Below are 27,746 nucleotides of genomic sequence, written 5' to 3'. Positions count from 1 at the left end.
AATCTCTTTATTAACCATAGTTCTGGCTCTTGTGTAGGTTTCTGGTTGATTTTTTGGGGGGGTTTATATATTTTAAATTCGGTCTTAAAGATAGATTTGTGAAGATAACTTGCTGTTTTATTGTTTACCTCTGGTTGTTAATTTAGTGACGGAGAGAAAAATGGGGCCATTATGGAAGAAAAAAGCTCTGCCTGACACATATGTAATAACTCTCATGCCAAGAATGGATCTGCCTTGAAGGGAAATGCTCTGCTGTTACTCCTTTAGTTCAAATATAGAGTAGTCACCAGGGAAGGTTGGAGACCCAGGTGCTGGTTTTATCATTGCCTCTGCTCTGAGGTTTTATTTATTACTTGGCATAGAGTCTAGATATTTGTTTGGACATTAAATGGCAATAGAATATAAATATGACCTTCCTAATATCTGCATTTCTTTTTATTTCCAGTCAAAATGACATCATGTCACACAACCATTAAAAAAAGGAAATTAAAACCCCAGAAATATGTTAAAACACTGCAGTGAGCCGCTGAGCTATAAAAGCTGGGAACTCTGCGCGCTCACGTTGGAATGGCAACCAAAGCACTTTCCCCCGAAGCTGGAACACAACTCTCCAGCCTCTCGTTTCCATTGTTTCCAGGAATAAGTGTTCAAGAAGTTAAAAAGGACGGAGCAGTGATTTCTCTGACAGTAAACTCTGAAAAGAGAAAAATCAGTTTTCATAACTGAGAATGTATCCGTTTTGACTACATGATTTTAACTTGCAAATGAATCCCCTTAAACAGAATTTTCTGTATTTGATGTGTTCGTAAAGTGGATTTAAAAATGAAAAAAAAAAAAAGATTAAAGGCATGAAGAGGCACAATCCATATATATATATGTTCAGTTAGGATTTACTCATTATCAGATGTTTTGCATGGACTTGGTAATCTTGTCATTAGCGTTAGTGCATAAAATTTAGTTGTATTATTCTAAATTTTATCTGCATATGGCATTTCATGCTGCATGAATATTTGGACCCTGTAAACAGTGGTTCTGCATAAACAGAGCTGTTCTGTCTTGACCAGGACCTTCTCCCAAAGGAGAAGGGCTCTGCATAGACCGGTTCTGCATAGAAAGTTACTGGTTTCCTTTAGGGGTGGCTGGGAAGGAATCCAAAGCCATTTACTTGTAAGCAGTCCCAACACACGGCCAGATGAAGTGGTTTGATTTTTCTTAACCATTTAATTAACTTTTACCTTTTGGAAACAAATGTCTTCGAGGAAGCTGAAACGCCAGTCCCATGCATATATCCTCTGCTTCCTACCAGTAGTGTCATAGCTACGAGAAGGCCCTTTTGAAATCTCAGCTGATGTGTCTGCCCTGCAAGCCTGCTGTCCTGTGTAGAAACATGTCCTCTTGCTTTCTCTGCATTTATAGGAAAGTTCCAGACTTACTGTAGTATAGGTACACAGCTCCACAAGGTTCTCCTAAGCTTCCCCAGCTAACACCTGTCTACCTCTATGTTTGAACAGGATAGTGAAAGCCATCTTGACTTCAAATGTTTGTGTCTCCCCGATAACCTGATCACTCTTGAAATCCACGTGTCCCCTTTAAGTGTAGCGTGACCCTGGTGAAGGCTATGCCAGAAACAGGATCAGAGGTGGGGATGTACCATCTAACTGTCACAGAGGCAAGAGAATGGATTCTTGAGTAGAAGGGAAGCCTGGCCGTGAGACTCAGAGACGTGTTCTAACTCCACAGTCAAAGTGGTTCACCTGTCTTGGTAGATTGGAATCCACATACCTTTCAGAAATTTCCTTTTTAAGGGCTTATGGTGTTGTGGCACAAAACAGTTAATTCCTACAGATGCCGTCTGAACACATGGTAGGCACTGAAAATGATTATTGAATCCATGGAGAATTTATGATCTTGTAGAATTTTTTAAATGCCCACATTGGTCCTATTTTGTTCTGATCATTTAAAAAATTGAGGCTTTTCTTATTTGAGGTTATGGGTTTTTCTGAATCTGTGAAGCCTCCCTTACTCCGTTTCCATCCCTAACTGGTTTAGTGTGATGCCCTCTCACACCCTATGCGGAGGGTATGGACTGGGAGTTTGGAAGCAGAACCACATAAGCTGCTCTCATCAATGCATTCCATTTGCAATTTACAGCTTCATCTGTGTTTTTTTTTTTCAACCTAAAATGCTCATGCTTCTTTATTTGTAGTTAATTATGCTCAATTAAGTTTTTTTTTTCTTTCTCTGCTAGATTCTCAAAATTGTCCCCAGTTTTAGGGGAGAAAATTGATTAGTCCCATTTCTACTGGTGTCCCATGAGCCCTGTGCTTGAATACAATGAGGTCACTTTGTTGAAAGATTAACTTTATATTACATTCTTGCAGGGTAGGTGTACGTCCCTAAGGTACAACTACCCCCACTGATGAAATAAATATACCATTCTTTATGATTCCTCCCCGTTACCTTCTCTGTTGATTTTCAGAGAGTTTATGAATAGTCACATATTTATACAACTGGCCAAAAGTATACTACTTATTTTTCTTATGGTCTGTAATAACCTATGCAAGGTTATTAAAAGGGTATACAGACCCCTTTTAAGGCATAATTTCTTATGTCATTACTTTATACAAGCAGGTCAAATTCCATCTCAGCAATAATCTCGTGCTCTTAACCTTTTTCTCTGATTATAAAAGTAATACATGTTCATTGTGGAAAATTTAGAGAATGCACAGCACAAAGAGAAGGAAGAAAAGTACTTTAAGACCCACGTCTTAGAATAACTACTGTTAGGCAGTTTATACACAGACACATTTTCTTCATTCTCTGTATGTTCATTTAAAACAAAAAGGAACCATATTGTACATGTGCCACTGTAATCTGCTTTTGAACCTAGCAATATGTCAGTAAATACTTTTTTTCCCTATAGCATTGCTTTTGTGGACCGCATCATATTCCATTCCATGGGTATGCCATCACTTAAGCATCCTCTTCTCTAGACATTTAATCTGTTTTCAGGTTGTTTTTTGTTTGTTTGTTTGTTTGTTTGTTTTTAAAGAATCCTTATCATATGCTCCTTCCCACTCAGTAATTGGCTTAATTTTTTTCTCTGGTCAGTGCAGTCAGAGAAATCATCAGGCACCTTTGAATTTAAGACAACGAGCTTTGCAAATCTCTAATGTTATCTTTGTGTACAGCTCTGGACAATTGCATTGTAATATTCAATACCTAAATTGAAGGCAGGTTAACATATTTAAAGATATGAGCATAGAGCAAATCATAAAGGCATGGGAACTAAATTAAAAGCCTTTGTCTTACTATCTGAAGTATTTCCTCTCACATAGTGTACTTCCATAGGGTAGATGCTTATTTTTCTTTGAATAATGAGTATAATATATCTAATTCAATTACTCTTTGTGGCAGCAGAATGACTTCTCCTCAGCTCTTTAGCTATTAGTTCCATATGATATTTGAATTGGTTCTCTTAATTGCAGATATTAAGTGTCAGTCATTCTGCTGTGCATTCGCCATATGGCCAGAGAAACACAGCCTCCCCACCCCCATACATCAGACGGTCATTCAGTGAACAACCACAGGTCCTTGACATAGTAGGAATGAATTCATTATGCAGAAAGCTGAAGGGGTGGGTCAACAATTCAAATTTTGTCGGTAGCTTAGATTGAAAAATAAAACCAAGAATTCGAGTTTGCAGCCTGCTGAATGATGTCTTCCGATATTAAAATGCTGCAATTAATTGCTTAAAGCAATTTTTATGGTTAAACTTCGTGGTTGGCGATGAGTATTGTGGGTGGGGGATGGATGTGATGTGTAACTGAAACCTGCACACTCAGTCCTCTCACCCGCCTGCATTTCTTGATTAAATGCCGTGGATTTTACAAGTAACAGCTTCCCTGCACACAGGGTCCTATGGCTTTTTCTCTACACGTCTAATTTGAAAAAAGCATTCTTCTCAAGGGTTTAGAAAATAATCATAAAAATGGGAGGAATGATAAATATTGTGCCTTGACTCATCTACTAGTATAGCTAGAGAGATTTGGTACACCTGGGTATAATTTTAGTTAATTTCCACAAGAGACAGGTTGAAAGTTTACTGTTTGGAAAGCGGAGGGAGTGGAGCGGAACATGGCTAAATCTCATATTTGCAAAAATGATTACATTATCTGAAATGAAAATGCTACTCTATTAACAACTTCAATAAGCATTGCATTTGGGAAAAAATCTTTTTAATAAAAAGTTACCTGAAGTTCGCTCTAACTTAAAATATACAAGTGAGGAAAAAGTACTTACTCTGATTTATGTATCTTTTGGAGGTATAATTATTGGCTTTTTACTCACCTATGTAAAACAATGTACTTTTGTAAATGGATTTCTGGCCACTTTATGCAGCTTTTTTTTTTCCTCCTATTTTTTTCTTACATAAAAAGTAAGCACTGTCAATCAAGGAATTTAAGGTTTATTTCCTCTTTAGAAATGATTGATAGCCTTTTAGATTTACAAGTTGACAAGTTAAAGGGTTCTATTGGTATAATTATGTACTAAATTCACAGTCTTTCAATTTAAATGTCCTTTTAAAACCACAAGATTATCATACCTGTATTTTGAAAAGTGGGCCAGTCAGTTTGGGTTGGTATACAAATTGCTTCCATTAGCCTTGGGACCTATTTGAATTTAATACAGTTTTTTAAAGTTAGTAGTAGTATGAATCTTACTTTTAAAATTTAGGTTAATGGAAATGCATTTTAAGTAAAGCATGTGGCAACTTGTTTTCTAATGTATAGCTCAATGTCAGAACTACAAAGATTGTCTTTTTATTCAGTATGGGAGAAAATATGCAGTGGAATACTTTGGTTACACTGAAAAAGAAAAGAAAAGAAGCTACCCACCCACCCATTACTTAGAGGATATGGGGGTTACCTGTATAGGATGGAGCTCCCATCTTTTTCTCACCAGGTGAGGGAGGCTGAAGAGATTTCATACCCTGGGGAGGAATTTTGAGAATGATAGACCAGAGTCCACTTTGTATTGTGTTTAGATTAAGGACACTGTGAAGGCGGTGTAGTCAGTATGGGTACAACCAAGGCCCTTTGTCACCAGTTATTGTTATAGTTTTTTTAAGAATTCTTGGAGATCCGGCTGCTCTCAGCTAATGCTCCACAGAGGCTGGTCTTTTTCCTGAAATAATATTGATATTGGTGAATCGGTCCATCATTTTAGATGTGTTGTATCAAGGGCATTTTCAATGCTGACCTCGTTGCAGCCTCCATCAAGGGTAGAATGGGCTCTCTGTGCCGAGAGGACTCCTGTCGTCTGTCCCTCACCACACTTGTGGAGGCTTAAATGCCATAGGAGGCACGGAGATACTGTGTCAGCTGCCACGAGAGATTTTGCAACTAAGAAAGTACTTTTAACTCTCCTACTTTTTGTAATCTGTAGATACCCTCAGATAAGCCCTTGAGCATTTTGACGTCAGCTTCTGACTGATGTGGACCCTAAAACTTCACATCAAATACCATTTTACTCTCTATTTTCAATAATGTAAGGAATATAGAATTTGACCTGTGGAGCAGAGGTCAATACCTGCTACTCCTTGTTCTTTGGAGCGAGTCACTCCCCACCATGGTAAATAGCAGAACTAGATGGTTGAAATGTTCAGCAAAGGGAAAATTTGTCTGATCATTTCATAATCTAATTCAGAGGTATCAATTAAGCTCTGGACTCCCTAGTTATTTCCACACCGTCAGTGTTGCAATTATGTTCCGTTTTATTTCCTGAAATTGTTCTAATCCCGTGACTTCTTCATTGCAGCTCTCAATGAACCCACCATCGATTATGGCTTCCAGAGGTTACAGAAGGTCATTCCCCGGCACCCTGGCGACCCTGAGCGTTTGCCAAAGGTCAGGATACCTCCTCTTTGGGTTATGGGTTCTGGAAATGTGGGCTTGGGTGATTGGCAGAAAACTTTGCCACTGATAAAAATTAGTTCATAGATAAGCAACTCTATCAATATTTTTGTGCTTGGTGTGTTTGTTGCTACAAGGTAAGCAATACTAAAAGTGGCAAACACTTATATGCCAGGTAATACTGTGCTTAATTTTACATGTATTATGTCCTTTGTTCCTCTCAAAAATCCTCTGAGGTTGGTATTAGTACCACCTCTATTTTAGAGAAGAAAATAAGCAGAGAGGTTGAATCATTTGCCCAAGGTCACACAGTATGTACAGTGCTAACCTGAGATTCAAACCTAAATCGCCTGGCTCCAAAGTCCAGGTTCTTCATCATTACATCATCCCGATTCTCAGGAAAAAGAACAGTGCTTTTCTACCTACATGAAAATCCATACTTACCCCTGGTGAAGGGAGAAGAGCCAGAAGGCAAAAGAAAACATACTGGTAGATCTCGCAAGTGGGCAAATGAGACAGACCCTCCTCCCTCTAGAGGCAGCCCACCTAAGAGGGGAAATAAGGCACCAAGGTGAGAAATTAAACTAGAATTCAAGGTAGACTAACAGCCATCATGGCGCCACATGTCATTAATCACCAATGTGGAAAGAAGGAAATCCACATTTATTGACTTCTGTTGTCCACGTGAGGACTAGCCCCACCTCTGTACCCGGGGAACTTGGGCCCTGAGTGGGAGAGCTTGCAGTACACACCGCTATACGTCCCAGAAAAGAACAGGCTCGTTGGACAAACGCGCAGCCGAAGTTCTGCTGTGAGAACTTGAGAGAGCAGTGAAATGCCGAAGGAGTGCAAAGCGCAGAATTCGTTGAGCTGCCATTCACTGGTTACTGGCACTGAAATGACATTTCACAAGGGAACACTATGATAAATTAAATGAGGAGGTGAGAGGGCCTCTCCTGCCACAGTTAGGTCTAGGGCGAGGTCACTTTACGTCTGTTTCTCCTCATCAAGTACTGATGAACATGAAGTTGGCATCCTTCCTAGTTCCGCGAACCTCTTTGGGGGATCAGTTCACCATCACATTCGACCTGTATGCCTGCCGCCCCGGGAGACAGAGCCTCCTGTCGGAAAGAGCCTTGTCCCTGAGAGAGCTGCCCCCACAAACCGCTGTGTAGGTGCGAGGGGCTCTGGGTGGGGGTGAGGGCGTGCGGCTGCCCAAAGGGAGGAAGATTCGTGACAAGCAGAAGCGTTTCTCCTCTGCCTAGACCTCGGGAAGAACCACACAGCCTTCAGCCTCTTCCCTCCGCTTCTCAGAACAGCCTCCCTGGCACCCAGTGCTGTGCACCTTGTAAACACTCCTTAACAGCATGTCACGCGAGGAAGAAGGCACGGGATGTGTCAGTCTGCTCACGTCCTTGTCTTGGGAAGGGGCCTCCATCTTACACGTTATTCCCGTCGGCCTTGCCTTACTCTCAGTGAGCAATTCCATAGCCTCATAAGAGTCGCGAATGGCAGTCTGTCCCCAGCACAGATGTGCCTTGGATTCGCCTGTAGGCTCCTCCATCCAGCGAGAACCTAGCTCCCATGCATTTCCTGTGGGACAATAATTGGTACTTTTATAGCACACTAAATAATGTCCACCCAGTGGTCGGTGCCTTAGGTGTCTCAGTGGTAGAAAGAAGGCTTGAGTGCAATGCCAGATTTCTTCCCACTGTTTCCATTTTGGGATCGTCTTCACCTTACCCATGACATTTGATGTCTCTAGAGTCTGCTGCAGAGACTGGAGAGGCAGGTTGGGGGTGGGGGTGGAACTCAGAGTGGGGGAAACGACTAATTATGTAATGTGGGTCAAAATCATCATCATCATAATAATTATTAGTAGTAGTAGTAGCAAAATTCTTTACTTCTCCGTGCCTCAATTTCCTTCTCTGTCAAATGGAGATGTAACATTTCCCACGTTTGGGGACTGCCGCTTTAATCACTTCTTTAGCACTCAACAAAAGGTAGCCTGTGGGTTAGAGTGGGACCCTTGCTTCTGACAGCTCCCCCACCCAGTCTCTGCAGAGCAGGAAATCCTAATCCTGGTGAGCAGTTGAGTATATGCTTTCTCTCCTGTGCCTCAGTTTCTTCCCCTGTAAAATCATCATGCTGACGTCATGGGGATCACATAAGGATAAAAAGAGGTGACCTGGTGGGGGCCCTCGGCGTAGTATCTGGCCCACAGTTGCCACTCTGTAAATATTTATTGAAAAAATAGAAAATAAATCTGGTTGAAGCTTGAAGTCTAAAGAAGCCAGGTGGTAGTTTTCTTATTCATAAAGAAAGAAGAGAAATAGGCATATGAGGTGGAGTTTTGTGTGCTTACTTTTCAAAACATCGTGCGGTAGCCTATCACGTTCAGAAATATTGAACAAATAGCACGGGCATGTGTCACTTCATCCCCGGTGGCCTGATGGTCCTAGCTCCTTTTCCCTGGGTTTGGGAAGCGTAAGCAAGGACACAATGGATCTGTGTGTTACGGAAACACTCCACAGCTTGCATCGACCACTTGCCTGTGTGAGGACTGTGGCTGGAGCCCACCCCAGGAAGCTGTCTCTGTGACTCAGACCAGTGGCTGTCCTCTTGGCTCTGAATGTTAAGGTGGAGTGAGAGTTCAAGAGCAGGGTCAGGAAGTGGCGGATGGAGCCAGCACGAGGTATTCCTGTGGGCTGGGAGATTTCTACCCCTGCTGTCCATTGTTAGGGGGGCAAAAATGGGCTCCGCCCATTCGTAGAATCATGGTCAGTGTTTGTCAAACAGGAGTGTTTCAGTGAGCCGTGGACCACACACCTTAAAAAACAAACTGTACTTTATTAAACCCATGTGTTTGTGAATAGACAAAGCTAGATTCATACAACCACCCACATATTCTGTCAAATGAAACGGCTCCAAAGACCAAGCAGACAGCTTTCCATAATAATATGCCTTTGTATACTGGCTTGTGCTTTTTCAAAGAACTTATACATGCTTTGTTTTATTGGAGCCCCTCTTGTGAGAGAAGTCAGGAAAGCAGACATCATTCCCGTTTACCAAATGAGAGAACGGGAGCAAGCTAAACCCTCCTCTGTAAATGATTTTGTCCCTGAAAGTCACCATTAGTGATAGTTGCTGTACACACAAATTTAAAATACTATAATTATGCTAACCCCAGATGTTGTTTAGTTTTCTTTTTCACATGCACATGGGAAAGGGCAAGCTAAGGTTTTTAAATCGCAGCATTCTGTTCTTGTTTCACACAGACGCACCTTCCTTTCTAGATCCTGGCAGGAGCCAGAGCAGCATGTGACCAATTTGGGGGTGAAGGTTGACTTTTCTTATAATGTAGAGGTGAGGGGGCTGGGGACTGTGGTCAGTCAGAAACTCGATGGTGCTGAGATGCGTAATGCAATCCAGAAACATTGAGCAAGGAGCTCTGTCTGTTGTGAAGGCCAGCGGACTCCATCTCCCTGCAATTTGTTGGTTGTCTTCTGGAGTGGTCAGCGAGTGTTAGTGCAAAGGCAGTGAGAGCAGACCCTGAGCTTAGCTGGAATTCCTTGAGTTAGCAATGGATCCCAAGAGGCAGATAAGATCTACTTAATGCCTACTGTGTGCCCAGTGTGGCTTTATCAAGGTTTTTGAAGAGCACGGAGGCCAAGAGAGAGGGATCTCAGGTCAGACAGACACGGATTTTGAAAACCAGACCCACTGCTCAGTGCATGTGACTCAACTTTCCCAGTCTAGGTTTTCTCCTTCATAAAGCAGCTGCCCCACAGTGTTGTTGTTGGGTATAAATGAGATGATTTCTGCAAAGAGATCTCTCTGGCATATAGCAAGACTTCAGTGAATGGGAGCTACAGTTGCCTGTCAGGTGGGTGCTCCCCATTTCACAGGAGCCACAGTTCCCAGAGGGCTGGTAACTTGCTACAACTTCACAGCTAGCGAGTGGGAAACAGATTCGAACCCAGGACCTTGGGCTCAGAAGCCTCACTGTTACCACTGCACCGAGTTCCCACTTTTCTCTCGCATCTGGAAACCCACATAATTCTGCCTCGAGGCGATCAGCGTGTCTCTTCATCCCACCACAGCCACTTCCTACCTCCTTAAACTCTCACCAGCTTTCTTTCACTTCCCCACTGAGGGGGGTTGGTGTGGGGACCCCCACAGGGCAAACACGGGTTGTCTCCGACAACCAGTCCCTCTTTTGGAGAAAATAAAGCAGTTTGAAAAAAGTAACAAAGGCAGCATTTGTGTATTTTGCTTTATGGAGCTGAAAATATCTGGTAAATTGATCCAGCGGGAGTAATAAATACACATTACTTTATCTTGTTCTTCATGTCCTATACCCCTGAGCCTTGATAGAACAACACCACTTAATAGACTTAAAAAAGAGTAATTACACTCATTGGTTGTGTGATTTTTCAGCCCTCCCAGCCCTGCCTGACCTTCTAATTTAGCTCACCGTGTCTAACTAATGCATTTATATTCATCTTTTATGAAGCATGTATAGTACAGAATTGACTGTAGAGCCTTTTCCAAGCTGTCCTCCCCGGTCCCCAATCTGGTTAGTAGTCAGAAGAGTGGGAGCTATCCATCTCGATACATTTGCATGTATAGATAACGCACATACATGGCTCCCGGCATGTTTTATTCTTTATGAAACATAATAAAAAGTATTTATTACATTTTTACTTTAAAGCTTTTATACATTCTAGCATTATTTACAGCTAAACATGCAGGCAAAAGATGCGAGTGTTTTTAAAATGATTACTGTTAATGTTTCTGCTTGTCAGAAGTGCTTAAATTTTCCTGCACTTTGTCTAGAAACTTAGTACTGTTGCCTTTTAAGAACAACACATTTAAAAGATCTTGCAAGTCAGATTTGCAAACACTGCTGACAGTTTGTGATGAATGATATTGCAAAATTTGCAAGATGTTTGTCATTTTGCACAGCTGAAATATTAGGGAATGGATTAAGAAATGTGAAACCCCTATGGAAAACAACCATCCCAAACAAAAACCAAAACAAACCTCAACCAAACCTTGAACCCAGAGAGTACACACCCCAGAATCTCTCACCCGGGTTTTCTCTCCCAACTTCCCACTCAGCCAGTGGAACCCAATTGTTCTCAGTGCATTTTCTCCCACCATATGGTCTCCTCATTACCATACACTAAGAGTCCATATGGGAAACTTGTGAAATGAACTGTATTCATTTTAACTGCCAGATGAGCAGTCTTTTGCTTTGCAAGCTTAGCTTAAGTCATCTGCTGTCTTCGTGTTGTTATGGCAACACGGCACCAATAAAAAATTCTAATCTACTGTAAGTGATCACAGTGTTTTAAGTGCTTGCCTATAACTGCCCTCCAAGGGGAGGAGGAAGGAAGGGTTACATTTGTCCAAGGAGCCAAGGGTTGTTCTTCATTCCAGCAGGTGTCAGTAAAGAAGCTGGTGAGATGGAGGGTGAGCTGCCAGGGTGGCCCTGTAAAGATAAGGATTGCAAGGAAGGTGGATTGCCGAGGGATGGGTGGTAGGGAGGATGGATTGTAGACCCTTTGGGCGGGTCTAGGAAAATATAGAAATGTCAAAAACCATAGTTCTTCTGGCAGACACGTTCCTCTGCCAGTGCCGTGCAGCCTGCCATGAAGAAAACTCAAGGCTCTGAATGACACCGGCAGCAAATCCTCGTGGTAACTTGTTCATTGGCACGCGGGGAAAAAATCGCAGCCTCCATGAGCCTGTTCTTCCTGTACGTGGGAATTAGTCATTTCTAACACCACGCTAATTAAGAGTACCTTAAAGTAATGGAAAGAGGCAGCAACATCCTTAAATATAAATCATTTTCACCTCCGCAGGCCACATGATATGTTGCATCTCTGTCGCTCTATCTGTATTGAAAGCGAATGTTTATAGTCTCAGTTCATCAGTTCACATTAGCCTCATGCTGAATATTTAAACACAGAACAATTTGAACGCACCATGAAGGAAGACAGTGACGGCACTTTCATTTGGAACAGCAAGGGCTCATCTAATAATAATTTAGTAAATCAGCCATTTAGTGGCTCGGTTGTGCACTGCATTGTGCCAAATATTATTCAGTTCAACTGTACACTTGCAGAATTGAAATTCAGGCTCGAGTCACAGGCACTGTTTTTGCTCAATGGAGAGATGAGACCCAAAATCACCCTCCCTAAAGAGCGTTCGTGTTTAGTGATTTATCATAAATACAGAGCCGGGGCAAAATAAAACTGGAGTCGGCTGTATACAATGTATTCTAATTATGCTTTTATTGTTCTAGTCTTTATGCAAAGACTATCAGTAATTCAAAACCTGCAGTTGCATCAGTGAAAATACAAATAAGAAATCTTTGCATAACCACGTTGCTTGTTAGCAGAAAAGGGGATGACTGAGCATTTCAGAAAAAGGATAAAGAAAAACCACCCTACATCTTTACCTTCTTCCACACTGTGACACCCACCACTCTCTCTCATCTTATTCACTGATTTATTTTTTTAATCTGAGGAAACTATTAACATTATAGCCAGGATCCACAAGGACTCAAACAAAAAATACAGAAACAAAACCAAATCATAGGGTATATTCAATTCTTAGAAAAAAGCACGCTTGAGTTTGAGTCCAAAAAACATTTTGTTTCTGTATTCTCTTGTCGAAAACACGAACTGTGGCATATAGTACATTTTCCCTATCTCTCCTGTCTATTGGCCAGAAAACTTACAGGCAAATTCCACTTACCCAGTTTTATAATATACATAGTTCGGAGCTTGGTGTCCCTTACAGTTTATGCTTCTTTTGTCAGGGTAGGTTAGTCTAGCTCTATGCACCCCTCAAATTATATAGAGAATTGTGTGTGTGTGTGTGTGTGTGTGTGGTGAGCATACACACACATATGCATGCACATGTTATTTTTCTGAGGAAGGAGATTGTAGTTTCATTAAAAAGACCGAGGACCCCCTCAAGCGTTATAACTGTGACCTCTTTTGATCATTTATTTTATCTTTAACTGATTGTTACTGGCAATAAGTTATTCTGTTTGTCATTATTGTATCATGCCCATTTTAGAGATGAGGAAACCGAGGCTCAGAGAGGACAGGTAATCTGCTCAAGCTTGCGCAGCTGGTAAATGGATGTTTTGTACTTTAACAGATTTCCTTATGATTAGTCCGTTCAGAATCTTCCGCAGTGTTTTACAAATAGGATTGCATCTCAAACTGCACTCAGGACATATAATACACATTGACTCTAAGAATGCATGAAATTTGCCCAAGTCCTCCAGGAGAAAAGTGAGGATTATCAAGGTTATTGCTGACTCTTGCTCAGTAAGCACTAACTAAGTGTCTGCTGAACCAGGTGCTGGTATTAACTCTGCTTTACAGACGAAGAAACAGAAACGTGCGCTTACAATGCTAATAGTGGCTGAGCCTGGACCTGAGCCAACTCTATTGGACTCTAGAGGCTGTATCCCTAAGCTCTGCCTCCTAGAATTAAGAGAAGGGCTTTTAAGAAAAAAGGCAGTTTTTGCAAACCAACCTTAAAAATCCCTCCAACTCAGACGGGGGAGCAGGGAAGTGGTAGCATAGACTGAGGTTACCTTACAAATAAATGGCTGGGCCAGGCGATAGTGGCAGCAAGAATTAAAAATGTACACATACCAACTTTGAAGATAACTCTTTCTCTCTTTAGCTGCAGAGTCACTGTGGTAGGGACTTGTAGTAACAGTTACTCCAATAGCTGAATTCTGGAACCTCCTTCAAGTTCTTTTTTAACACTGAGATCTTCAGAAGGGGGCTAAGTTTAAGCTCCCTTATGTCACAGCCCACGTGCCAGGGCACTGAGTATAATCACTTATTAGGTCAAGAGGAAGGAACAAGGGGCTACGTCATTTCTACCTGCCAACCACCCAACATCCTCTTCTGAAGGACCCAAGCCCTTAGAGACAGAGGCTAGGAGACCTTCAACCTTGCTCAGTATTTTCAGCCTGGAGTAACACTTCAATTAAGCTTTGGAGTAATGAGAACTGAGCCCCAGCAGCCTGGAGGCCGTGGATTTTAACAACAGTTACAGTCGGGACCATCTGTAACGCCTTTGAATTGTCATTTACAGATAGAGTTTGTCTGGAGGTCCATATAATAGCTGATGATGTTCAACCATTTAAGTAGCAAAAACCAGCTGTATTTTTGCTTCTCTTTGGTAATCTTGGATTGCAGCACAGTTCCAGCATGCACATATCACTGCTCAAGTTAACTTCCCATGATTGTCCAAAATTGTAACTATACACATACATTTGTATACACACACACCAAACACACAGACACACAGACACACACACACACACACACACACACACACACCAGTAAATCTCTTTGTTTTCTCAGTGGTCCTTTAACTTTCAAACCAGGTATTTATTCTCCTTGCCCTAAGGAAAAGGGAGCCACAGCCAAAAGACAAAGAGAAACAGAAGTAGTTAATATTTGGCTTTTGTGTTTCCAAGAGCCCGGGCCTTGGCGACTTAAAAGATTTTCAAGGGTAATTTTGACTCTAGGCAGTTTTTGTTTCATGTGCTGACTTTACAAACCTACCCCCTGAAAAAGGCACCTCTGTCCACAGCCTCCTTTTTAAGCGGTGACTTTCATCCTGATCAGAAAGCCGATTTCCAAGGCCACTCAGCAGGACCTCACCCAGAGCGTTGGTCTTAAACCAGTACAATGAATGGGAATCAGAAGAGCCAGCCAGAGGTTACCAAGTTCAGCTCTGTACCTCCAAGCAGGTCATGTTCACAAGGGTGCAAACACCATTTTTCACTGTATTTGTGGCGGGAAGCACCCCAGGCTCCCATTCACCAATTACCATGACACCATTTCGAAGAGAATGCCAGGAGACCAAAAAAGAGGGGGAAAAGCCATTGTCATAACTCTTCTCAGGAATACCTGGTTTCACAATTTATACTTAACTGCTGATACTTGAAAAGTCGAACATTTTGGTAAAATGAATCAAGCTGTAATGTTTCTTTTATGAGATCCCCTTGCAGGAAAGGAGGTTTGGCACTTCGCGGAGACCGAGCTTAGTTATCCATCACTGTAAAGTCAGCTGTCCTAGCCAGCTTCGCAGAGGTCACGCGATCGAACCAACAGCTCTTACAACTATATTATTGCTTACGGAACAGTAATTGAGGCACCAGATAAAAATTACCTGGTCTAATAGGCAGCGAACAATTCTCACTCAATAAAATTATAAGCCAAATCATTCATTTCATAATACTCTGGCTAATTTATTTGTTGACCTTTGAATATCCATAGCTCTTCAGTGGTATTAACTGCAACTCAGACGAAATCTCTTGTTCATTTCGCTTTCATTGATTTTTTTTTTCCCATTGAGGCAATAACAGCTGCTTGAAAACAGCCTTTTTCTTTCCACTGTAAAAGTCAATCATGTAAGTTAGCATGTCTTACGTTGATATAGCTGTGTTAGCTTACCAGCCTGCTTCAATGTCACGTGATTCAGAAGGCTGCCACACCGTGTGTAACGAAGGCCAAGTGTTCTGAAGGGTCTCCCAGCTTGATGATACGTTTGAGAAGTAAGAGGGTTCTCCTCTAACCTGAACATCAAAATCAACTTTAAAATTTAAGGATGTTTAGAAGCTCCCCCCTGCATTAACTTTAGACTAGACGAGTGTGCTTGCAATACCTCTCGAATTAATTAATAGCGGTAGACCCCTTCAAAATATTTGATTCCTTTGTTCTGGAAATTTCTGCAGATTTCAACTGTGGTTTGAATTTTATTTTTCTCTAAAGATTATGGGCAACGAGTGTGTGCTAGACCATTCAGTAAGTCTCAGCTGAAGCTTCTTATGTAATAAAGCACTAAGAAGTCTTTAGAATGCAAGGTTGTAAAATATAACTGTTACACATTTGGCATTTTATGCCTCCCTAGAAATAACCAATTGCTACCTACACTTCATCTATGCTCCTCCTTTCCATTTCAATTTACTCTAAAGTGGTCCTTAGCCATAATGAGAATGCCCCTTTCAACAGAAACATGTTTAATTATATCCATGCTAAATGTAAGTGACTCTTCTCAGTCACAGGGCTTCTGAGTAAAGAGTGTTTAAAGTGTGACACTAAAGGATTCTAATGATCTCTGCGGTAAGCTCTATTTCGAGTTCACATTACCAGAAAAATGAAAAAATTGAGGAATGTCTTAGAGGATTGGAAACTAAACAGTGCTCAACTATTATTTTGGTTTGCTTTACTTCTTCCCTCACTGCTCTCATTATATGATTTTTTAGAATGCAAAGTCTACCGTTGTGGAATTTTCCATTTGGCTCAGTAAACACAAAGGAAGTTGGGGCATAAAACTACCCTCCACAGAAATACCTCTCTGCACAACTAGTATTTATTGCTTTGTGCATCCAGTTCTGTGGGAAATGGGTGGCAAGAAACTTCCAATCAATTTTTTGGCTTTCGGGCTTTCCAATCAGTAGCGTCACCCAGACTTTCAGAAGTAAAATGGGTGAAGAAGTAAAACTTAAAGGCTCGGGAGCTGAATGTACTGTTCAAAATTTGGACCCTATAGTGAGCTACTCCACAGTGAGGAGGTGAATGAAATCAATGTTGATTTCATTGATAGATGCTTATCACCTCTAAATCAGGAGTGATTTTGCCACTTCATCGCGTGTTGCTGATATCTGGACCCACTGCATCTTGAATCCCCTGAGAAGGCAAAGTAAATTGGTGATAAATGGGTGTCAGGAAAATGAGCAGTGACGGAAAAGTATTGTACTTCTTCCTCAGGAGCCACCCAAGTCAACTTGCCTTTCATGATTGATGCTTGCAGTTTGGTTTCTGTTTTCTTCTACATCCCACAAAAAATCATTTCCCACGTGAGGGGACAGAAAGCCAAGCATAGATTGTCCTCCTGAATTACAGAAGCAATCCTGGGCCTGAGTTGTATGAGGGAGTTCCCAGAGTCTCAAAATCTGATTCTGCAACTTGAAATTAATGTTGTGTTGGTAAATGGGTACCCATCTGGTTTTATGAGTTGCTCTGTATGTGCGATGAATGAAAGAAAGTTCAGGCCATCTCCCCTGCTAACCTGGGTTTGAATTACTCAAAACAGTGCAATGGGTCCATAAATGGGGTCCGATTGGACAGTTAGACAACCTTCCCCTTTGCCCTGGAAGGATAGATGTGGACAGTAAATAAAAGCTTATTAGTGACACATCTGAGGTCAGGTACGAAAGAGAAAACGCCCACTGGAGGTAAATAATACTCAGATTTTACTGTCACGAAACAGAAGGCAAGATGAGTTCACTGTGTCTGCATCTCAGACGTGATATGCTAGGTTCCCAAGAGTGTGCAAACCCCTGAGTGTTTCTAAGGGCCTACGAGTTCAGCTAATAGAAGGCTGATGTTCTTCAAGACCGACCGCATGTTGCTGGGAGCCTATAACTTGAGATAACGTCTGTACCCAGCATGATTCATTATATTAATCACAATATTAAAATGTAAGCAGCAGGAGTGAAAGCGTGCATTCAAAAAAAAAAAAAAAGAGTGGCATAAAAAACAACCTACATTGATTAAGACTTAACCTTTGGGAATTTACATATTGGATTTAACAGTCTGGAGCCACACAGAGCACCAAATTTAAGTCTTCTGCTTTTATAAACCCTGCCAAACATATGATTTTGTCATTTCATCATATAAATGAAGTATGCACTTTTTAACGTCAGTGAGTATCTTAGAAGAAACTCTTCAACAAGAATTTCTCAAGGCCTTTGGTTTGCTAAACACTGGTCTAGGGGCTTAGAGAAGGAGATGAAGACATTTCCATGGACCTGCAGTCTCGTTGTGGAGAGTGAACACTAACCCACTTAAGATCAGAGCGAAAATGACCCCAGAGGATTTACCTCTGTGCTGTGTTGGGTGGCACAGTCAGCGCTATTTTTCAGAGGAATGAGAAGGGTTGGGAGCTGGGGCATAGGTGAAGGTAGAATTCATTCTGACAGAATAGTGCAATTCTTACGTGCCCCAGCTCTGATGTCTAACAGGCCTGAAGTAGGATCCCTGCTGAGCTGTTCCTCAGTTGTGTGAACTCAGGGAAAGCTGGCTGACCTTTCAGAGTCTCAGTTTCCTCATCTGCCAAATGGTGATAAGGACAGCAGCATGTCGCATAGCACCATACGAGGCTCCCTGTAAAGGTTGAATGAGGTAATGTTCTACTTTCAATAATGGATAGTTATCTTTTCATTACCACCACCACCATTACCAGGTGTTAGAAGACGGGAAGGCATTGTAAATGGGCACAGGTTGAAACGGGCATTCAGATAAAGGAAAGGCAAAAGGAGTGAAGGTATGGACATAGGAAGGAGCCCCACATTTTACTCCTAGGCTAGGGAGGACAACTGGACCACAATAATGACCAGTTCTTCGTATGTAGGGAGAGAAGATTGGACAAAGAAGGTAGGACTAGACTGGGGCTGGGGTGGGAGAATCTTTTGTAATCCCTGTAGAATCTTTCGCAATCCCCGTAGAACCTTGATTCCTGGAAGACAGCATGCCTTCAAAGGTGTTGGAGGGTAATATCTGTATGTGACCACCGGGGCAACAGGAAGCTCAAAAATTATTTGCTAATTGATTAGGTTGAAATATAGGAAGTAAAACTGAATCTTCCCTCTGTATTTGTACCCCATTCATATTTTTATTACAAAGGCTCCAAAACATAAGTAAAACCTATAACTATTACACTTGAATTGTTTCTCGAAACTCCACTTAAGTCTCCTCGGTGTTTCTGTAATCTCTAAATAGATTTTGTATGGTTGATGGTTTTGTTTTTTGTTTTTTCCTCTTCAGACCCCCATTCACATAATTATCAACCGATGGTCATGGCAAGACAGGTAAAACCAGGTTTTAATTGTGAAAGGAAATAGATCAGTGGAAAGTGGTTGTTTTTAAGGAGTAAACATTTTCTGTTTCTTTAGTAGAGAAGAAAGCTAACGCCATGAAAAGGAAAGTAGTCTGACTTAGGATGTAGATTGAGAACAAGCATTAGCTCCATGAGGAGACTCTGGGGCTTTCCAATATTTAGGATACTACTATTTGTCTTCTTAATTCCCCACTGGGATATTTTTTTTTTAATCCAAGGATAGGATTAATTATCTTGCAAGAATCTAATCTCTACCCTCATGTTTTAAACTGCAAGCAGGGAGATGTTTTAAACATTATGAAAAGAAGAGAAAATCTCTCCTGACAAATAAATGCCTTGAAAAATTAGATATTAGTCCTACTCAAGTGCTCTTTCTTCTCAGAAATATTAAAATTGCATATTAGAATGGAAGGATCCTTATACTGTGCTTCCTCCTAATGCCACAAAACATACGACTTTAGGAATAATTTCAGAGACAAAAGACTATGTGAAACATCCAGCTCTTCCCCTTATGAGAAATTTCTTTTTTTTAATATACCAGGCTCAATCATTTCCTAATGTGAAATTACAGATTTTTTCAAATAACCATATAAAACTGCAAAAAAATTACACTTGTGACCACTGAAGAGATAGCATACACTATCAATTTGATTTTAAAAGGCATACATCTTTTATACTACCTGTCATTTTTATAATGCCTTTTACAAATTTAATCAATACATTTTAACATTCTATATACTTTAAGTGCAATATACAATAAATATTCAAGTTTCATCTTAAACATGCTTTAGCCTTTAAATTGTTAAAACTGCAGTGCCCTTTCAATCTACTTACATAATGTCATAAAATATACATTTCAAGGTAAATGAAGTCAGCTACTTCAATTTAGTCCCTCAAACTGGTAGTAAATGAGAGGTTAACACTACGGTGCCAAACCCATTATTGAGTAAATTTAGCACCTTGGACAGCTCTGTAAAATCTTTATTGCTTTCCTGACCTGCTCGTCATGTTCTGTCTGTGTGTTCAGTGGCTCTCAGCTCTGATTGAAAGGCAATATATTAGATCCCCAACACAAACACGCTTGGGGGCTAGTTCACTGGGAGCGTAATGACATGGAGGTGAGAGCAATTTTCTGGTCACCGAAATCCAAGCACCTTGCAGGTCTGTTGCACTAACTCATAGAAGACCCAGATATTTCCTTTTTCCTTCCCATTTGCAGAAATAACTAATAGAAGCTGAATCACACCGGCAAAGCTGAACCAAATGTGAGCTCTCTCTTAAGTCCCAAAGTTGTTATTCTAGTGGAGGACAATTGGAAATGGGACAGGTACCATTTAAGGACATCACTTCCAGGACAAGAAATCCTGGTTCACTCCCCTCCAGACGGCTGGTCCGAAGCGATGCTGGGCTGGCTGATCACCCACCTATGGCATTGTGCCTCGTGGAAAAGCATGCCCCAGCCTCGTGGATCAAAGGAGGCAACTTAAAAAAACAAGATTCAAGTGTTTCATTTTCAAAGGATTAATGGTGATGGGAGCTCTGGGTATTGAAATAAGGAGAAAAAGAAACAAGTGGATTAGGTCACTGAAAAACTTTATCACCAAAAATATATGAGATTAAAATATATAACATACACAGATAGCTGAAATTCTTTCAGGTTTAGAAAAACTTCAAAGATCTTGGAGTTTTACCTCAAACGTCCCTCCTCCCTGGTTCTGCGAAATTAATTAAAATAAAAAGCACTGCTCTGAACCCTCAATGATAGCATTCCAGGATTGCAGTTCACAAGTGCAGAAATTGCACCTCATCTTGCTTTGAACAAACAGGAGACTTGTATTTATTTTTTTCTTAAAATGAAAAGAAAGAAAAGTACCTCCTCTGCCAAGCCCAAACACTGGCATAAATATTTATTTGAAGAAATAAATGAACATAGACCCAGAGAAGTAAAATCTTAGTAAGTAAACCAACTTGATCCTGTTTTCTTTTAATCTTTCCTAAGAGCCAGATAAAGCCATGAGGTTTTAGTGAGAGCAGCACAAGCCGAATTTGATCTGGGGATAGGGTTTAGTGTGCCCATACCATAGTAAATTATTAACTGCTGTGGTCAGACAATACTGCAAACAAAAAGTGGTAAATTATGTGGTAGCACTTGCATTAGAAAAATAAAGAAATGATTTCAGATGTATTGATTCAAGCCCCATTGATTATATAATGCTTTTCACTCCTTATATGAAAAATAACTGAACTGTTTTATAAATGGGGTCTAACAGCCTAAGGCAAGCATGAGTGTTTATTGAGAACTGAAAACCCCTCCATCTCATTTTTGAATTTAGGACATTATATATGTCATAAGTAGTTACTGTAGTATGACAACTATTTTATCTTATATGATAGAGAATTTAAAATTGAAAAATGCTAATATGTATCTAAAAGCTTGTCATTTCAAGAGTTGTTCAAGAGTTTTTGAAGAGGCTATGGTGACAGCAAAATGAATGCAATTATATCCCTATTTTCTGATCAGCGTCTACAGTATATGAAAATTCAACAGCACTGCTCCTCCATGCAGAAATCTATTGTGTAAATTATTTAAAATTAAACTTCTTTTTGAAACTTTACGCACAGCAGGGAAAAAAATTGTAAACATATCTTTTTGAAAGTCACCTCTGATAATCATATAGTGTGCCTTTATGTTTGGTTCTCTGATGAGGCTCCATTTTACATGTATCAAGCTTAGCTTTCCTTTTTACATTTCAGTATAAATGAATGTGTAGAAAATTAGGGCAGAATGAAGAGGGAATGACTTCTTTTGGTTAGAATGAAAAAAATTACCACGACACACACTTTTGCGCACGCCCTATATTATTAGAAACAAACACACAAGCTAAATAAGGAAGCCCACGTACATGAAAAGAAGGAGATAACTTTTTCTTCCACTGGAATGAACAGCAGAGCATATATCTAGGATGAGAATGAATGAGGGAACGCGGAAAATGGCAAACAATACTGAAATAGCAAATAATTACTATCAAAGAAACAGACTTTGCCAGTCATGAAAATTGGTACAGAGGGAGCATCTGAGGAAAGGAGAATCCTTCCGTAAGAGCCTTTTACAAACAGTGCGTTGCCTCTGTAGGTGGGTTTTACTATGTCACCCCTTTATGTCATGGCTCTGCCACATAAGGGAAATAAACAAAAGACGTTTAATGCTACATGCTTCTAGTAGCTGAAGATTGATTGGAAATCCCTCGAAAATGACCTGTCTGATAAGGTCATGGTTCCTGGACTAAGCAATTAAGTGCAAAATAAACACATCTTAGGGCTTCATAACATGCTCTGAATGACATCGATTGTAGTCATCTAGTGAATGACCTCGCAGTTGTATTCCGCAATAAACATATGAGTGTCCCATCGTGTCTGTGGCAGACGGGTGAGTGACGTGTTTTATCTTGCAGAACCAATGGTGCTCACCTTCCGACGCCATGACGTGTGGATGTGACCAGGGATGAATTGCCGATTTAACGCCATTCTGGGGTTTTCCATACTACTGCCTTTAAAGCAAGCAGTGCCTTGGCAAAGTGTGGCCAGGGGGAATGGGGATGTGATCATGTGAAAAGATCTTCACTCAGAAGCTCACATCTGCTTTTCTCTTGACAGGAAGTCATCCTCAAAAGGGCTGCGGACCTGGTAGAAGCGCTGTACGGGATGCCACACAACAACCAGGTGAGCGCCCTGGGCCTCGAACCGGTGCAGGCTCCCACCTCCAGCTGAAGGTCTCAGATTCCTTATTGTAATGAAACAGTGCAGAAAATATAAAAACCCCCATGTGAGCTCCGAGTATAAGTCATTCAGACATAATACGTTGCAAAGCTATTCCGTGCTTCTCTCTTCTTTTGTAAATTTTTTATTGCCTTTTCTATGGAATCATTTTCCTTATGAGGAAAGGTACTCCGTTTAAAAACAAGTCTTCCGTGGGAATATACTTCATAATGGAGGGAGAAAGATACTGGTGCTTTATTTTATTCCTCTCAGGTTTTCAAGCAAATTGACGAGGAAAAAGGGGGTTTAATTTCTTCTCCTAAAAAGTATAACAGAATCTGAATATAATTGTCTGCTTCTGTTTCAGAAGACTCAAATGGCTCAGGAAGCTATGAATCTGACAAATTATTCAATCCTTTTTTGTATGTCACCTGAGTCAGTGTCCAGGGGACACAGCCCCAGTGATACTCAGGGACAGACACCGACAACCTTCCCTGAACGTCAGCCAAGGAGATGAGTTGCAGTGTGTGTGTCTGTGTGTGTGTGTGTGTGTGTGTGTGTGTGTGTGTGTGGCCCCAGAGTCCCTGTGTGTTACTAGTAAGGAAGGAAAACCCCATGGTGCCGTCACATACTGTGAGGTAGTGTGGAAGCATGGCTACGATAACGGGCTTTCAATGTCTGACAAACAGGGCTCTGCAGCCCAGCTCTGGCCTTAAGTGGGTGAGTCTCCCTATGGAGGTCTTTGCCTCTCGGAGCCTCCGGTCCCCCATTGGTGAGATGCGTGGGATGAGGATGAGACTAAACACACAGGTTTGTTGAAAGGGATGCAGAAGTTCATGCAGTTCCCTGTGGAAAGCCCTGTGCACGGCCTATAGTGAGCAGTTGAAAAATAGTATGACTGGGAGTATGAATGGGGAGTAGCTGAAGGGAATATTCCCTTTACTTTTCAGGAGATTATTCTGAAGAGAGCGGCTGACATCGCAGAGGCCCTGTACAGTGTTCCCCGCAACCACAGCCAGCTCCCGGCTCTCACCAACACTTCGGTCCACGCAGGAATGATGGGCGTGAATTCCTTCAGTGGACAACTGGCTGTGAATGTCTCTGAGGCATCACAGGCCACCAATCAGGGTCAGGATCCTGCTCTTCTCCCTCCCCATTTTCCTCTCCCTTCCCAAACTCCACCTGCCCTCCCCTTCCCCATCACCACCACCACCGTTTATTCAGCACGAAACAATTTTTATTTAGTTTTTCTTGCCCAAAGGGGAAATTCCTAGTTGGTGTACATCAAATATTATTGTTGAATTGTGGTTCTAGCTATTATGTCTGGTAATCTGGTAGAGGGGGCTAGAAAGGTGCATGCCCTGAGCCATCTCTCCATTCGACTTTTCACCATAAACTATGAAGGACAGATCGCAAAGAGGGTTGGAATTAAAGTTCTGAGGGGCCAAAGCACATCATCCTCGCTCCGGGAATAGAGACCTGTTAACTTCAGGGTACATTTCTTAGATTGGGATTTATTTCTGCTCCAAATGATAATTTATAGGTCCTGCATTGCCACTTTTCACAGACCTGCTAAGTATTTATGATCTCGTAAGACATGTGCCTTTTGCTGGCTTCCCATTTTAATCACAGCTAGCACCACCAGCCCGTGCACATGAATCATTGACCCCTCCCTCCAGGATGGGGTGAATGGGGCAGGAAACTCAACACTTCCTGTGCCCGAGTCTTCCAGGAGGCCATCCATCTGAACCCCACCCTCCATCCTGGTTTTGTCCCCACCCCTCAGGTTTCACCCGCAATTCAAGCAGCGTGTCACCCCACGGGTATGTGCCGAGCACCACCCCCCAGCAGACCAACTATAACTCCGTCACCACGAGCATGAATGGATACGGCACTGCCGCCATGTCCAATTTGGGTGGCTCCCCAACCTTCCTCAACGGCTCAGCTGCCAACTCGCCCTACGCCAGTAAGTAGAGATCTGTGTCCTGCGTTTGTGCATGCTTCCACTTGAAGAACTCGGTGTCGTACTGTGTGGCCCACTGAGGGCCCCCAATCTTTCCAAGCATTGAGCAAGGGGATGCTATTGGAGGCCATATTGTCTCCAACAGAAATATCTGTCCTCCCTTGCTCACTCTCTCCTCCTGAGGCCTCCCTAACTGTCAAAACTTTGCTGCAACCCAAAGCGGCAGTACAAGAACATTGCAAGAACCCAGGCTTGGAGTCAGATGGAGATAGGTTTGACTCCGGATTCCAGAAGTTACTAACTGGTGGCCCTGGGCAAGTTCCTTTCCTCTCCAAGCCTTAGTTTTCTCATCTGTAAAATGGGGATGGAACTAGCACCCACCCCATATAGTTGTCGTGAGACTTCCATGAAATCCTGCTTGTCTTGGTGCGTGGCCCAGGAGAGGCACATTCAATAAATCTAAGTGATAATCATAATGATGGAATGATAAGAGTAAGGGGTGTTGTGGTACAGCATAGTACTAAAGTAACCGAGAGATTACTAGCAACTGGCAACAAGTGAAAGGCCAGGCTGCGAGGACGTGGTTGGTAGAGAGTGTGAGTCTCCCAAAGTCTTTCATATCCCCAAGCAGCTAGGTGTTCTCTCTCTCTGAATTGCCCGAGTTAATTCTTCCATCATTGATAATCCACATCCCTGCTCCTACCAGACCGTGAGTATTTACGCAAGGCTCCTCTCCTACTGCTTATTAATTCACAACAGTCTAAAGCTTAACTCCCTCCCTTGAGGAATACGACTCCTTTGTTTTTTTAATGCTCGGAATGTTCCCCCCGTATGTTTGATATGTACTTAAAAAAAAAAAAAAAAAAGGAAAAATACACTTTATTTTTTCCAAAATTCCGGCACAATCACACACACACACACACACACACACACACACACGAATGTCGTTTGGTGCCTGTACCTCTGTCTTAAAGTTTAGCTTAAAGGATTGTTTTTTTGGTACAACATTTAGGTTGCATGTAAACAACTCAGTGCACTGGCATCTTTGCCTATAAAATGTCATGTGACGTGTCTCTACAATCTCGATCTTCCTCTGAAGATTTTTACACGGATAACCAAGTCCCTTTTGGACAGTGTGGGTGGCTCTTCTGTTGTGTAAAATGTGGCCAAACTCTTAGATATCTGTAGAGTGATAGATGTTGTGTTGTAAATGAAAGAATAGTCATGATTTTTTAAAAACGAATCTTGGCTTAGAAATCCTAAAAACTATGCTGTCTTTAGTGGAAATGTGGAGTGTGCCAACTCTTTGACAGAGGAAAGACCATTCTTGGCCTTTGAAAGAAGTTATTTCTGAAAGTAATACTTAGGGCCTGTTGCTTCCTGGGTGAGGTTTTATGCTCAGTGTGCGCTATATTTCTCCTTTGGAATCGGTAGCTTGTTGAACATTTAAAATTCCCCCCAATAATCTGTTTACATTATATTTGTCTGCTCAGGAGTCAGAGTTTGGGGCCAGTTTCACATTAAACTTTGATTCTTGGGAAGATTGTTTCTCACAGATCTATCATTTCGGTGTTCTCCCATCTACTCAATCAGAAAATGTTTCAATCATGACCTGAAAATTAAAAGGTGGCATTCTTAATTAAATCAATAAACTAATTGCTATATGGTAGCAATTCAATTTAAGGGCTTGGATTGCTCTGTCTTCTCAAGCCTGTGCAGACACCAAGCGAATTCAGCCTGAGATTGCATCTGTCAGACTGTGAGACTTCGAACATTTAATTTCCATTAATTGATTTCCTCAGTGCTCACAAATATAGTATTAAATTCTCAAATAGGCTCTCAGATGGGACGGTTTTATCTGCATAAATGCAAATAAAACAATAAACACAAAGCCCAGCTAATTTGAATTTTTGCCTCCATACTATTTAATTATTCATATACCACTGATGTTGAAAAATCCCCCACAAAATAAAAAATAAAATAAGACATTCCACGGGTGAACACACTTTCTGGTGTGGTGGCTGATAACTAATAATGTTATAACAAATGGAACTGCTGGACAATATTTCACCCCGTCCTCGGTTAACCACCCCCTCCAAACTCCCCACCTCTAAATACACATAATGATCATGTTTGCCAACGAGATTAATTGCCTTCCTCAGTGAACCAGCAGGATTTCAAATCTACGAATATTTAAAAATCAAACCTCCAGTGCAGGAGTTTTGCAATTTAAATGGGTGTTATTATTGAGCATATTTTCACATTTACAAATCCTAAGAGATGTATAAAAATGCTGGCCTCATTAAAAGAAAAAGTACAGTTTAGAAAATGTTTGTGAAAACTCTGAGGACGGCAGCTCTGTGTTCTGCTTTCTAAAGCGTGCAGTGCGTTGGGATGGTGTGGTGCTGAGAACTGATGATGGTCATTGCTGCCCGTGACCGATTTGGTTCCTGCTTCTCTAACTTTCTAAAGTCAATAGGCCAACGGGAAGGCCGCCTAGACAACAAGTGGGACTCTGGTGGGCTCACGGGAAGGAGGCTTCTCCCCCTGGCTCTGTTTCCTTTGCAGGGTAGTGTAGTGGAAAGGGCGCTGAATTTGGGTTTGGTTCCTGGCTTCGTCACATTCTAGCTATGGCCCTTGGGCAAGGCACGGAACTATTTTCTGAGTTTCACCTTGTTCAGTTTGCTCAGATGTCACAAGGACGTAACAGACCCCAACTTAAGCTTATTTGGCCAGTGACATATAAGATGAAAAAAATGTGATTCTTGTGGATGATAAAGCAACATAGAATGTTTATAACAATGTGAACAATAATACAGTAGATGGAAATGCCTAGCATTTGAATTAAGAATTTGAATTGGACAGCATTCGTACTTTCTTTCCTTCAGGAGAGGGTGGAGATAGAAGGTAAGTCGATGAAAGTACTAGTTGAGTGTAGAGGACTTTGTGTGTGCCAAATCTCTGTCCCCGAAAGTAACCAAGAGATTAGTAGCAACTAGTAAAAAGGTGAAAGGCCAGGCTGACAGGACCATGGTTGGTGCAGAGTGTGAGTATACAAAACTCTTTCATATCCCCAAGCAGCTAGGTGTTCTCTCTCTCTGAATTGCCCGAGTTAATTCTTCTGTCGTTGATAATCCACAACCCTACTACTACCAGAC

At 41.5% G+C, this 27,746-nt stretch overlaps 1 protein-coding gene across 10 annotated transcripts in view; it reads left to right on the top strand.

Moving 5' to 3' along the window:
• Positions 1 to 27,746, top strand: part of EBF1 (EBF transcription factor 1) — a 379,176-nt gene that overhangs the window by 338,648 nt on the left and 12,782 nt on the right. For all 10 annotated transcript variants that reach the window (XM_033096242.1, XM_033096250.1, XM_033096245.1 and 7 more), the window contains exons 11-14: positions 5,821 to 5,909; positions 22,524 to 22,589; positions 23,576 to 23,753; positions 24,412 to 24,591. In XM_033096242.1, the coding sequence (XP_032952133.1) occupies positions 5,821 to 5,909; positions 22,524 to 22,589; positions 23,576 to 23,753; positions 24,412 to 24,591 (513 nt within the window). The remainder of the gene's footprint in view (positions 1 to 5,820; positions 5,910 to 22,523; positions 22,590 to 23,575; positions 23,754 to 24,411; positions 24,592 to 27,746) is intronic.

This window comes from Rhinolophus ferrumequinum, chromosome 24, assembly GCF_004115265.2.
Source record: "Rhinolophus ferrumequinum isolate MPI-CBG mRhiFer1 chromosome 24, mRhiFer1_v1.p, whole genome shotgun sequence".
In the NCBI taxonomy this organism is placed as follows: Eukaryota; Metazoa; Chordata; class Mammalia; order Chiroptera; family Rhinolophidae; genus Rhinolophus; species Rhinolophus ferrumequinum.
Note: the sequence above shows the minus strand (reverse complement) of the source record. Positions and strands in the feature narration are given on the sequence as shown.